General features: G+C 34.9%; 1 protein-coding gene across 6 annotated transcripts in view; it reads left to right on the top strand.

Moving 5' to 3' along the window:
- The first annotated feature begins 725 nt into the window (after positions 1–725).
- si:dkey-34e4.1 overlaps positions 726–14,756 on the top strand; it is a 72,903-nt gene continuing 58,872 nt past the window's right edge. For all 6 annotated transcript variants that reach the window (XR_012406925.1, XR_012406923.1, XR_012406924.1 and 3 more), the window contains exons 1-2: positions 726–1,008; positions 8,084–8,155. Coding sequence is in view for 2 of the 6 variants with exons in the window: in XM_073952354.1 (XP_073808455.1) it covers positions 898–1,008; positions 8,084–8,155 (183 nt within the window). In the remaining 4 variants the exon portion in view is untranslated. The remainder of the gene's footprint in view (positions 1,009–8,083; positions 8,156–14,756) is intronic.

The following is a 14,756-nucleotide window of genomic DNA, read 5'->3' as shown; positions in this document are numbered from 1 at the left end:
GCTCAAATATAGGGCCCGAGGGCCAAAGTTTATGGTTAACCTATGGTAAGCTATGATGTTTATTGTATTCAGCATATAACTTCACTGTGTAATAAATGTGATTGTTTATGTTTTTATTGCGTTGAGTTATAATTTTAGGAAAGTTATACTGCAGTAGTTATGGTTTAAAGTAATGTTTCTATTTATTTTGATAATTAAATAGATTAGGAAATATAGCAACTTTATTGTAATAAAGTTTGGTATATTTACCTTCGGCCCACAGCTCTCAATGGTATGTTTTTTAGCACTTCATACGAAAAATATGGGCACCCCTGATTTAGGCTATATTTTCAATTTATAATCCATATATTATAGGCCTAGTCTACACAGAAGAACAGGTTGCGTCCCATGTAATTAATTGGGACTCTATAAGGAAGTGGTGCAGCTTTTATTATGCTAAATGTAGTGTTTGAAAGATTTGTCGGTTGTTCCTAAAGCACACGGAACTTTGCTCCATAAGAATTGCATCAGAGGTTGAAGAGAGCAACGCAAATAAAGCATGTCATCAGGACACGAGAAGTGAAGAATTCCGCCATAGCTCCTCTTTTAATAAACTTCTCCTCGCTGAGGCACTTGAGCAACTTGAGTGGAAGCCAGACTTGTATAAACGCAGCTGATGTCTGAGGGCTGAGAGGGGGAAAGAGGCGCCCAACCCATTTCTTTTGTGCTGAAGCGCCTGTGATTTCATTGAGCTTTTCCCGGGCTGCTACTATAATGGGCTCCCTCGCTTTCAGTCGCTCTTGTATCCGCGACTTGTTTTCGGCTGGTTAAACTAGAGCAATCTTCTTAGTTGGCAGTAGTTTTGAAGCTTGGGGTGCTGGAGAAGAAATTCCTCGCCGAGCATCCGGACGGGTCCCAATGAAAATGCACGGGAGAAACAGGTACAACCTGGTGGACGATGTGGCGGATTCGCGGGTCCCGCTTCACAACGAGGAAGCGTATCAACACGGAATACACTTCCAAGCCAAGGTGAAACAGGCTCTTTTTCTGTAAACGTCACTATTGTCATTTTTGCTGATTATTCTGCCAACCGATACTTTTGTGCAGTCATTTGTATGCAAGTGAAATGGGTCATTGACTGTGTAGCTGAGGTGATTTACACATCAGAGAACAAGTCAGGATCATGTTTTGGGAAGCAGCAATGACATCAGACACCAGGCTGCACTAAAACCACCGACATAGACATTAGGATCAATGACAAATTTGAAAAACAGAGAGGAAGAAATGTATTGCATAACCTTTTAAAACTCATAAGTTTTTAAAAATATAAAATTTATGTTGCTTTCATATTTTTATATGTAAGCTTTATACTTCAATATATATATATATATATATATATATATATATATATATCAATATATATCAATATTATAACAATATTAGTTTCTTTACTTTTCATAATGAGATTAAATATATATATATATATATATATATATATATATATATATATATATATATATATATATATATATATATATATATATATAATTGAGTTAACTAATATTATTAGAAGACATGGCATGCTTTTTGTGTGTTTTACATGTTTACAACCATCCTGATTGCTGATTATGAGTTGGGCAAAAATTTAACCTATTTTCAATACAGTAATATCAAATAACCAATTGAGTCAATCACCCCAAAATTAAGATTTATTTGTCATTTACTCAAAGCTTATTTTGTCTGTTGCATAATATAACATGTTTTGAAAAATGTTGATAATCAAAACAAAAAGAAATACATGGAAATCAATAGGGCTGCACAATAAATCATTTCAACATCAATATCGCAATCTGATATTTTATTTGAATGCAAATGCAAACACATGAATTTGCATGTGTTTTTGATGCCTGTGATTGTATAGTGATTTTAAAACCATTCACGTGTAAAAAATTTACCATTTGTGACTTTAACAATGATTCATTTTATTGAATTATTTATATTTTTATCATTCAGTTACTGCACTTGTATACGGTTAGACTCAGGAAATGATAAAACACTTTATTTCAGTTTCAGTTTTTTTTTATTGCATTTATAGACTGTTATGCATAAAAATACTCACAACACATGCAAATACAAAAATGCGCTACAAATAGCACAGACCACAATTGGAATGTGTCGGGGGACCCCAAAAAGTTTATAGACTATTTATTAGATTTTATGGAGATGCAAATAATAAACATTAAATCATCAATCTTTGACTAAACACATGCATGAAAATTCTCAAAACACATTCAAATACAGAAACACATTGCAAATAACACAGACCACAACAAAAATGTATAAGGGGACCCCAAAAATTTGGAAGATTGTTTATTAGATTTTATGGAGATGCATTCCACCTGCAGAATCATCCCAAACGATCTAAAGTTTTTATATTTTTTATATTTTATATATATATTAAATATTTTTCGAAATTGAGATATTAAGTCATCTGCTGAAATTGTATTCATATCGTAATATAAAAATCGCAAAATAAAAAAAAAATTTGCAATGTTATTTTTTTCAATATTGTGCAGCTCTAGAAGTCAATCACTCAACTGTGGTTAGAAATGTTATCCAAAATGTGTTTTTTGATACAAGAAACTCTTTTAAGTTTGTAACAAGTAAAAGAGTGAGTAAATGAGAACAAAAAATAACTTTTGGTGTGAACTTTACCTTTAAGTCAGAAAAAGTGAAATAAAAGTTAAAATTTTAATTAACTATTACTGGAAAATGTTCATCATGCTTATTTCCAAGAAATGCATGTATTTTTGATTAAATTAATATATCCAAGCTAAAAGTCACTGACCTGTATGTAGAGCGCTTTTTTTTTCTCATGCTCTATTTTTGGCACAACTTTCCCATTAATGGCTGCATGGCTGGTTACACAAGTACTTTAACTGAGCTGGGATGTCTTTAAAACTCTTGGTTTCTTTAGAAGCTGTGGTTAGATTTGAATTTGACATTGGATCATTAACATTTCATTGAATAAACCCCTATTCAGTCATTTTTTTTCTCTCAACACACATTCAGCTGCCTTTGTAGTGAGAACATTAAACATTAATTTCCAGTTAATGCTTGTGAGGTTTTTAAAGAATACATGTTCTTGTTTAGGATTGGAAGTGGCAATATGCCACATTGATGCCAATGCTGTGATGTAAAATAAAACTTTCGATGAAGAGTTAATTTTTATTATTGCCTATACAGACCAAGATATGAAGAGTTTATTTACAAAAACAGATAGCCATCATTTTTGGATTATTCAGAAATCATTTATTGCAATTTTACTTTTCAATGCTCACTGTAAAAATAAGACTTATGATTATTCCAAAAAATAATTCCAGTTTTAGTTATTTCTATAAATCATGTTTTTTTTGCACTTGAGCAATTCAATGAACAACATAACATGACCATCTTCTGTGAAGGTTTATGCTTTCTGACCTTTAAATATATCTGGTTTTGAATATTATATCATCTTAATCAGGACATTGCATGTACTGTGTCCTATAGGATGCTTTACAATAATATACAGTAAAGTCAGAATTATTAAATTATATATATATATATATATATATATATATATATATATATATATATATATATATATATATATATTTTTTTTTTTTTTTTTTTAAATATTTGCCAAATGTTGTTTAACAGAGCAAGAAATGTTTTACAATATTTCCGATAATATTTTTTTCTCTTCAGAAGCAATTCTTATTTGTTCTATTTTGACTAGAATAAAAGCAGTTTTAAATGTTTTAAAAAACAGTTCAAGGTCAAAATTATTTGCCCATTTAAGCTATATATTTTTTTCTAAACATTAATTTTAAACATTAACATTAAACAGAAATAAGTTATCAAAACTATTATGTTTAGAAATGTGTTGAAAAAAACTTCTCTCCATTAAGCAGAAATTGGAGAAAAAAATAAACAGGCTTAATAATTCAAGGGCGCTAATAATTCTGACTTCAACTGTATATGGGCATACACTAGATTAGTCAGTAACGAAGCCAAAACTAGAATCAATCTAACAAAAAATCACACATTAAAGTCCAAGAATTAAAAACAAATCCAAAATTATTAAAAATAATTCCAGTTTATTTATTTCTATAAATCATGTTTTTTGCACTTGAGCAATACAATACAAAACTTAAAACATGACATCTGAAAATTACTAAATTCATCATCATCAGATGTCATCATATGTCCTATATTTATTCAGCCAACTTTTGCTGAGCTGCCCGCTTATGACCATTGATAAATATTTGATTTGTGTCCATTACAGTCAGTCAGCTCATCCTTTAAGCTTCCAGATAACTCTTGTGTCTATTTTTAACATGGTCATTCCTTAAACACATCTGCCTATTTGCTTGGACATTTCTTTAATATTATATAACAGTCTGTTGTCTCATATATGTCACAAATAGTGGTGTTTTCCCAAGGAGCTTATCTGTAAGCCTTTCAAATTTGCAGACGGCTAAATGCCTGAAGAAACCTAAAGCTTTGTATACGGAGCCACTCAGAAGCCTATTGCTGAGTAATTTTAGCTCCAATTTGTGATGCAGGATTATCTTCCAGGAATTTTATTGGCCAAAGCTGGAAAGCCAAGACCTAGAACCACTCACATTCACAGTCACACATTCTGACTGCAGTCTCGCGGTCTTGTCTTTCAAAGCTTAAATCAGCTGTATAAGTTGCTATTTTCTGCTGAACTGTCAGTATTGCTGTCTCTCTCAGCTGGATTTAGACTTTAGAAGCTGGAGATAAGTGCTTAAGGTCAACATCTCACCAGAGCAGGTCATTACAGGCATGAAAGAACTACACTATGCTGTTTGTAAACACAGATTGGTTAAGCTTGTCATTTGCAGCTTTAGAGTAGTACTATTCCCATTTAGGAATTGTAATGTTCGGTCAGTGGATGTTGTAGATATAGAATGGTTCATTTTTGTAAATTTGATTTGAACCTGAACATCTTCTGTTATGGCTAACCTTTTAATGTATCTGGTTTTGAATATTATATCATCCTAATCAGGACATTGTACAATATATACAGTGTTCTAATATTAGATATGGGCATATACTAGGGCTGCACGATTCTGGCGAAAATGTGAATCACAATTTTTTTTTTTGCTTAAAAACAAGATCACGATTTTCTCACGATTCTATAAATGTAAAATAAAGGTTAATATGATTAGCCTAATATTGTTAATTCTCAAGCATATGGCAAAACAACAATAAATAATATAAGGCCTGTGTGTGGGTCTACTGTTGCTTAAAATGCTATATTTTGTATAGTTATTATGGTGGACTTGAACAGACTTTCGATATGTCCTGTTTGTTAATTCACAGTAAAATGATGAGATCAGAATATAACTATTCATAATTATAAAGTTGATTTATTATGTTTGAGATATGTGCTTGTCATCTGTTATTGACAAAATTATTAGACCATTTGTTTTCACTAGTAAAATTAGAGTTTTGTCATCAGATTCCTTCTTGCATTATATTTAACATTATATATAGGCTTGGGTTGTTATACTGACACAGTAAACATTTATTTTCATGCTCAACACTTTGGGTTCGCTATGAAAGAAAAAAAAAACATATCAAATGCTTGTCGTTATCATAACTCTAAAATGCCATATGATCATTTAAATGACGTGCGCACAGGTTACACTTTCACCTCCGAGTGCGGCTCATGGATGCTGTCACTGTGAGAAAAAACACATACATGCGAATCAAACCTCTCGCACGGCTCTCAAACGATTGCTCTGCGCAACAAACTGAACGTTATTTACAACTTAATTACCTGTTATTCACAGCCTATGCAGATTGTGTTCACTAAAGTAGGCGTCATGCGTGCACATGCGTGTTCTCGGTAGTCAGCTCACGTGTGATTTCACGGCCACAAATACATCATTACATGAAGACAGAAATAACATTTCTAGGTGAATTATACCTTATAAATACAGTATGTGACACTTTTAACGTCATTTGAAGGTGTGAAGGTTTCAATTGTTCGTGTAGCCCTAGCATATACATTAGATTAGTCAGTACCAAAGCTAAAAAATTAATCTAACAAAAAAGTTTTTTTTTTGTTTGTGTATTATCTTTCTATGTAAGATTACCAAAACTCTTATTTCATTTGATGTAATTGTTTAATAAAAACATTTTATTTAAAAAACACTCCAATTGATTGGCTATATTTAATGATAAATATATTCACTGATGAATATATTCATTTTCAAAAAGGGGTGTACTCATTTATGCTGAGCACTGTTGACATTTCCTGAAAAAAATAGTTAGCTTGAGTTTATGAGCATTTCCTGTGATATCTGTGAATTTTACACAAAGTGGAAACAATACAAAGAGTTAATAAATATTTCTACTCTTGTACTTGTTATATATATATATATATATATATATATATATATATATATATATATATATATATATGTGTGTGTGTGTGTGTGTGTGTGTGTGTGTGTGTATGTTTAGAAACATTTGGAAAATAAATCTAATTAAAATGAATTTTAAAAAATGTAAGTTTTTTGAGATTAAAAATAAAAGTAGATTTTTCAGTTTAAGAATCATTTTGCACTTATCATGCTTAGTTTCTGACAAGAAATTCAGAATCTGACTAATTAAAAACATTAATTGACCTTAATAGTATTGCTCGATTTGCAAAAATGAAAGCTGAGAAAATATGTACAGTTTATCATTAAATGTAATAATTGCGCCTATTGGGCCTCTGCAGTTATTTGTAAATATAATATTAATCAATTTTAGTGTTAAATTTTAAAAGAGTGATACAAAGTTTATTTTAAGGCTTGGTTGTGATTATGGGCTGTAAATAGTAAAGCAATTTGTGCTCATGCTTCATTTGTTCAAAAAAAATCACGTTATCTTTTCATATATCTTACTTTAATTATATACAGCTACTCAGCTAACATGAAAACGACTGTCATATTTCCTAGTTCCTCTAAAAGACCGCCCCTAAGAGGCTCTAATTGGTCAGCTAACATAATGGGCTATAATTCGCAGATTGGCTCCACATCACAAGGACGCATCACACCTCTTTTAACGCGTGCTGTTCTTGTGCAAATACTGTCTGATAAATATAAAATTGTAGCTAAATTGTTACCGGTGCCAAACAGCATTTCCCATTGTTTAAATGCTTGTTTATGTCCTTGCTACAACATATCGTTAACTCTAGACACTGTGCATGTCATTGATCAATTTTAACAAATGAAAATACTTACAGCTTGTGGCTCACAATCCACAGTTTCTACTATTATGGTTGGAGCAGCTCCTCCTTTAAAGAGTTTTTAGCCGAATCCAGCACTGAACTGGGAGAGATTTTGGAATCTGTCCTTTGTCAAATGCTAGCTATGTATTTTTTATAGTTCCCTGGAACAGTATTAAAATTAAATTGTAAGCCTTTCTCTCTTTGTGTCATGTCCTTTGGAAGCCCAAATACAGAAACAGAACAAGCTCTGTGGAATTAGCAGCGTTAGGACAGAATTTTAGCTTTTTCTGCTATAACTTAGCCCATTTGCTGCGCTTGGTAAATGCACATAACCTGAAGCGCTTGTGATTTCACTAACCCGGATGTATTTTTTTGTAGTACCCAAACTTCATTCACTTTAGGCTTTGCTAATCTAACTCTGTAAAAGCCAATGCCTCCCTTTGCATTGAACTTACAGCGTATTACATCAGAGATGTTGTTTATGTTCACACAGCTACATTACACATAAACTAAAGTTTAAAATATGATATCATAATGGACCACCCCTTGAAGGACATTTTTGTTGACCAGCACCACTTGTCTAAATGTGGGTGTTGAAGCAAAGCCAGCTGAGAGCCACTGATTTAGACGAACATTTAAAAATAAATAGAGACTGAGAAATTGGGCTACTCATTAACCTAGAAAGTCTGTTTGCGTGTGTGTTGTGCAAATGAAGCTGCCTCGTTAATATTAGACTATGCAAGTCCTCAGTTGCAGTTAATTCTAGCACTGAAACAGAACACTCTTCATCTAACATTCATTTTTGTGTTGCAGTATGTTGGCAGTCTAGATGTCCCAAGACCCAACAGTCGCATGGAGATTGTCGCTGCTATGAGAAGAATCAGGGTAAGTCATCCAGACACTTAAATTTACAGACAGACTCTGAGTGCTGCTGAGTAATCACTGCTGATTGGCCCACAGCAGCTGTTTTCACAGACACGTCTTTTGCAACGTAAGACTCATTAGCTGGGGAACAAACAGCCTGTTCCTCTATATTTATTACATTGTGCTTATTCTAGGGTGTATCCTGATAGTATTTCTTCACCTGAGGTCTCATATTTCATGCCGTGTGCATTGATAAAAGAGAGATCCCAAAGAGCGGAGCACTGAAAGCTCTGTAATTTCCCACCAGTGACCTCTGTGGGCTTGTAGCAAACGGAAATTGGAGATGACTGCCATTATTTTGCTCGATTGGTCAGTAAATGTGTGTGTGTGTGTGCTAGTTTTCTATATGTACTTGCACTCAGAACCTCATAGTTCAGAGCGGAGGGCACTTCTAAGACAAATTAAGTTGGATTTGTTTGCTTGATCATGTGGAGCAGGAATTTGTGTGAGTGTGTGTGTGTGTTGCATGACTTGTTAACGTTAGAGTTTGTGACAGGTCTGCCAGGAGATCAAAGTGCTTCAGCTGCAAGATTTTCATAGACCTTTCGTTTCTGCTTATACTGTATCTCTTCTCTTCTCTTCTCTTCTCTTCTCTTCTCTTCTCTTCTCTTCTCTTCTCTTCTCTTCTCTTCTCTTCTCTTCTCTATACACATTTAGAACTTCTTACTATTTACAATTCATGCAGCATTTTTTATGTATATGTAATGAATTTGTATAAATAGGTAAACATGTTTAAACATGTTTAAAAATATGTTGTGTTGACAGTATGGCATTTAAATATAAAAACCTTTTTTTTTTTCAAACTTCAAATGACAATGCAAGCAACGCGGTGGCGCAGTAGGTAGTGCTGTTACCTCACAGCAAGAAGGTCACTTGTTCGAGCCTCGGCTGGGTCAGTTGGCATTTCTATGTGGAGTTTGCAGTTTCTCCCCACATTCGCGTCGGTTTCCTTCAGGTTCTCCGGTTTCCCCCACAGGTCCAAAGACATGCGGTACAGGTGAATTGGGTAGGCTAAATTGTCCATAGGGTATGAGTGTGAATGAGTGTGTATGGATGTTTCCCAGAGATGGGTTGCTGCTGGAAGGGCATCCACTGCGTGAAACAGATGCTGGATAAGTTGGCGGTTCATTCCGCTGTGGCGACCCCAGATTAATAAAGGTACAAATCCGAAAAGAAAATGAATGAATAAATGACAATACATTCCCAATTTTGATGAAGGTTCACATTTAATAGAAAACATTTTGTGAACTCAAAATCTAATTATATTAAGCTGAACTTAAACTGAATGAGTTGCAGCACACTGTAAAAAAGCTTCCTCAACTTAAAATTTTAAGACAACAAACTTCTGGACATTTTTGAGTTTACTCAAATTAAGTCAAGTGCAATAATTGAGTTGAAAGTTGAGTCAGTTCAAAAGTTGGGTCACCTTTTTTTTCCCAGTGCAGATTTCTAGTTATTTCTGTCATGCTGCGTCAGACTATAAAATCAGGATAAATGTTAAAACTAGGTGTTTTGTCTTTTTTCAAGATTAATCTAGTTAAGAGATTCAGTTCCCAGATTTCAGTTCTCATTCTCTTCGCCATGTGCTTTCCTGTCTGATCTCTATACTGTCCTATTCAGTTAAGGCATAAGACTATAATATATACAGTTGAAGTCAGAATTATTCAAATGTAAATAATTAACATTTAATTTTTAACATTTAATAATTAACAATAATTAGATAGCCCTCGAAACTAAGGGTGCTTTCACACCTGCCTTATTTAGTTCGATTGAATCGCACTACAGTTCGTTTCCCCTTTTGGTGCGGTTCGTTTGGGCAGGTAAGAATGCAGCAGTCGTACTCGAGTGCGCACTAAAAGCAGACCAAATAAGCATACCGAGACTTGCTTGAAGAGGTGGTCTCGGTACGCTTTCAAACGAACCCTGGAGCGGTTCGTTTGTGGTGAGAATATGATCCGTGCTAAAACAGGTCCAACCGCAAAAAGTACTGCGCGTTTTGGACTAATTCAGCTGCCGTAGGCCGATGCTCTGTGCATTATGGAATATGGAGGAACAATATTTGTTGACAGCGCTTTACCAACACAGAGAGAGAGAGGGGAAAACATTACCTGATGGATCGTTGGTAATATTTCCGCAAGATGACCATGTTGCAGTTTAGCTAAATTAATTCACGCCTCCTCCTGAAGTGACGAGCGATGCATTAAACACTGTTTTCCAGCCCCGACCGCGCTTCATTTTCGTAATGTATAGTTTGTCTAAAGCAGGGATACAAGTAGCCAGCGCAGTCCCTCCAGAGTAAAAGGTTTTGTTTACCTGCGGGAGTACACTGGCATTTTCCCGCACGTGAATTCTGACCAATCAATAAGCAGTTTAGGAAATATGTTTAACAACATCTGGCCAATGAGAGATTGAGAGATGTGGATGACTTTTCAGATGACTGCATTTTGGTTCGTTTCAACTGGTTCGGACCAAAGCCAGCAGTGTGATGTGAAAATGACTCAAGGACGGCAGAAGATGCAACAATGTATCATTTATTGCGCTTGGTTCGGACCAAATTAAGCGAACTACAGATGTGAAAGCACCCTAAGATTTTTCAGGACCACACATGAAACCAAGAGGTAGGAAAATTTCCCAGAAAACCCCAGCTGCAGACACGGAAGTAAGGAGATGCACAAATTAGTTTTTTTTTTTTTTGCCATTAATACATTATGAATTTTTACAAAAAACGAACATATGTTTTAATACATTCACTGCCCCACTGCGTTGCTATAAAAATCCTAAAAAACTTATTTTTGTTGACTTAATCTTCAAGTTTGGTAGCTTAAACTTGTTGTTATTCCAACTTATTAGGGTTTACAGTGCTTAGGGGTTTATGGACTTGATTGTGAGTGAGAGAAAGTTTACCTTTCTAAACATGGCCCAGAGATACAATTGTTCTGAGTCCTTTAGAGAATATCTCAGAATCAACTTGTTTAATTTTTTTCACAGCTGAAACTTCCTAGGTTAGTGGGTTCCCTCAGAGATGAGTCTCAAAAATAATGCCCTTGTTTTGTTAAATTCTGCTGAAAACAACAGTAAATAATTAGTTCTGACCTTCTTTGCAGTTTCTTTCCCTTTTTTCTTTGTATAGCTGCTTCTCTTTATGTTAATCAGTAAATGGGTTTTCAAAACTATCTGCTTATGATGTTTTGAATAACAACTCACATTTAAATCAAGCCCTGATGTGACTAGCCATTTCTCTACACCTGTTGTAAATGTATACATGTGTAGACATCAAACCAGAAAATTATATTTAAAAATAGCTTAGTTTATACAGTGGGAAGCTTTCTAATATGAGGCTACATAAGAGTATCTTTGAAAAAACAGCTGTTCATCTCAAGGGTAAATATTAGTGGAGAGTTTGTGTGTCGTATGACCAAAATCCCATTTCACAATTATAGTTTTTATTCTCCTTCCAAAATATTCATGAATGAACATAAGCATACAAATCAGCTGAACAAAAGTGATAGTAAAGACACTTATAGTAATGACAATTAAATGATGTTCCAGTTTTTTATATTGTTTCTATAGTAGGGGCGAAGCAGTGACGCAGTTGGTAGTGCTGTCGCCTCACTGCAAAAAGGTTGCTGGTTCGAGCCTCAGCTCAGTTGGTGTTTCTGTGTTGAGTTTTCATGTTCTCCCTGCGTTTTGCGTTGGTTTCCTCCGGGTGCTCCGGTTTCCCCCACAGTCCAAAGACATGCTGTACAGGTGAATTGGGTAGGCTAAATTGTCCGTAGTGTATGATTATAAGTGTGTGTGGATGTTTCCCAGAGATAGGTTGTGGCTGGAAGGTCATCCGCTACGTAAAAAACTTGCTGGATAAGTTGGTGGTTCATTCCGCTGTGGCGACCCCGGATTAATAAAGAGACTTAGCTGACAAGAAAATGAATAAATGTTTTTATAGTATTATTAAGTGGCACAGATTGTTTTAAATACATGTTTCTTGAGCTCCAAATCAACATATTAGAATGATTCCTAAAGCCTCATGTGACCCTGTTTGGACTAATGATGCTGGTAATTCAGCTTTACACAGTAATAAATGACATTATTTAACATATTATTGGATTATAATGTCCAATAATATAGCTGTTGTATTGCTCCCATCTTGACTTTACACTATATTTTTTCACCCTTTGATAACCAGAAACTTCCTTGGAGTTTCCTGTCTGAGATTGAAGTTCCCATTGATCAAAGTCTGATAATTCAGCAGCTTTTTCCCATTTGATATCAAACACTGGACTGACTGAAAGACATTTGATTATAAGGCCCACTCTAGGCTGAGGAAAGTCATAATATTATGCATTATTGGTGTATACACTGTAAAATATAATAATGCTCATTGCTGACTTGTTTCAGATTGTTTGGTTCTTTTGAGGACCCTCTCTGTGATCGTACAGCAGTAACATTAGTTGACAGCTTTCTCTTTCAGTCTGTCCCTGTATGATCGGGTTAAAGGTCAGACTGCAGAATGTCACTTAAGAATGTTGGTATGTGACTGACAGCTCCTTAGGTCTTATGTCATCAGATCTATAAATAACTGAAAAGAAGTTCATCTTCCAATAAAGGAAGCCTAACCATGTCTCCATATTTTGCATCTGGCACTCTGTCTCTCCTTATTTTCCCTCTTTCTTTTGTGTACTCCATCAGCCTGTCCTTTCCATTTGGGAGACGCATTTTTTCAGCCAGGGAATTATGTGGTCTAATGTAATTAAGGCTATAATTGCATTGTGCTTTCATTTCTCAATGGCTCTAATATGTAGAATGAAGCTATGAATGTGCTGAAGTGCAGTCAGAGTGTGTTTTGAAAGATTCATTTGTAATATTCATTTATTTACCGTGTGTGTTATGAAGTCTCTGATTTGAAGCTTTTAATTCCCAGGTGTGTTAAGTAGAGTTAGTTGGTTGTTTTGTTAAATTTGAAGATTTTATGGATGATCAATTGATAAAGGCCAACTGCAATCTATATTTACGCTCAAAAATTGTTGGGTTGTTGTAACCTAACATAGGGTTAAAAATTCTCATGTAAATTTGATTGAAATTTTTAACCCAACGTTGGGGTTGATTATTTGACCACTGTAATGTATGGCTACCACAAAACATATTTTCATGCTATCTATATGTATTCGTAACATAGGCATCTGCTGTTTTTATGTAATTAAGAAATATTTTCCACTTTCATTCATCAACTGACACACGCTCTGGTCTGCAGAGTGGATCAAGGTGGTACAAACTCTACAAACGATTCAGCTCAGTTCTGTTGGCCTTTTTCCCTCCGTAAAGTTTAGAAATGACATAGTATATGTTGCCATAGAAATGGTTCTGTCACTCTTTAATAATTTAGTCTGTTTAAAACCTGTCTCTTACATTCAAGATCAAGATCGCATTCAGATCTAATCAACGACCCACCCTTTAAAAATCTAAAGTCCCCATCAAATTCCTGTATGCTCCATTCATTCATTCATTCATTCATTCATTCATTAATCCGGGGTCGCCACAGTGAAATGAACCGCCAACTTATCCAGCACGTTTTTTACACAGCGGATGCCTTTTCAGCCGCAACCCATCACTGGGAAACATCCACACACACTCATTCACAAACACACTCATACACTACAGACAATTTAGCCTACCCAATTCACCTGTACTGCATGTCTTTGGACTGTGGGGGAAACCGGGGCACCCGAAGGAAACCCAAGAGAACGCAGGTAGAACATGCAAACTCCACACAGAAAGGCCAACTGACCCAGCCGAAGCTCGAACCAGCGGGCCAGCGACCTTCTTGCTGTGAGGGAACAGCACTACCTAATGCGCCACTGCGTCGCCGCTTCTATTTCATTTACATTGTAAAAACAACCACTTCAGTTGCAAATTGAAATTATGAAATTAGTGAAAGTTCAAGTGTTGAAATAAACACATATTTTTTCATGTTTCATTATATATCTTAGTTCCTTCATCTTCCATTTTCATTTCAAGGATAGTATTGGTCAAATAATTAAGTGTATGATATAATGTGTCATATTATATGACACTTTTCTGATTATAAATAATAGTCATATTTAGTATAATAAATACAAATTATATTGTCATCAATGTCAATGAAGTTACCATATACAGTATGGTTCCTCGCTCAGGGTTATAAACAAACCATCCTTCGACACAAAGGGTGTTCAAACTTGTTCCGGTCGGGCTGATGTCCTGCAGAATTTAGTCATCCAACCCTAGCATACCTGAACCAAACCAGTATGAAAAGCTAGTAGGAATAAACTCTGCAGGACAATGGCCTTCTAAGAGTAGGATTGAACAGCCTGTCAACATCATGCTGAGCATAACTACAATGTCCACATCGCCTCCCATATTTTTGTTCAGAAACAATTTATGGCTTAAACAAATAAGAATGAATGAATGAATGAATTTACAGTACTTGTCACAGTTACCATTGTTTAGTGTTTACTACTTAAGTTGAGTGGGTGAAAGTGTATAGCTCTGAATCTGAGGGGAGGAGGGAACTAATTTCCATAATAAT

The sequence above is a fragment of the Danio rerio genome, chromosome 5, assembly GCF_049306965.1.
Source record: "Danio rerio strain Tuebingen ecotype United States chromosome 5, GRCz12tu, whole genome shotgun sequence".
Lineage (NCBI taxonomy): Eukaryota > Metazoa > Chordata > Actinopteri > Cypriniformes > Danionidae > Danio > Danio rerio.
Note: the sequence above shows the minus strand (reverse complement) of the source record. Positions and strands in the feature narration are given on the sequence as shown.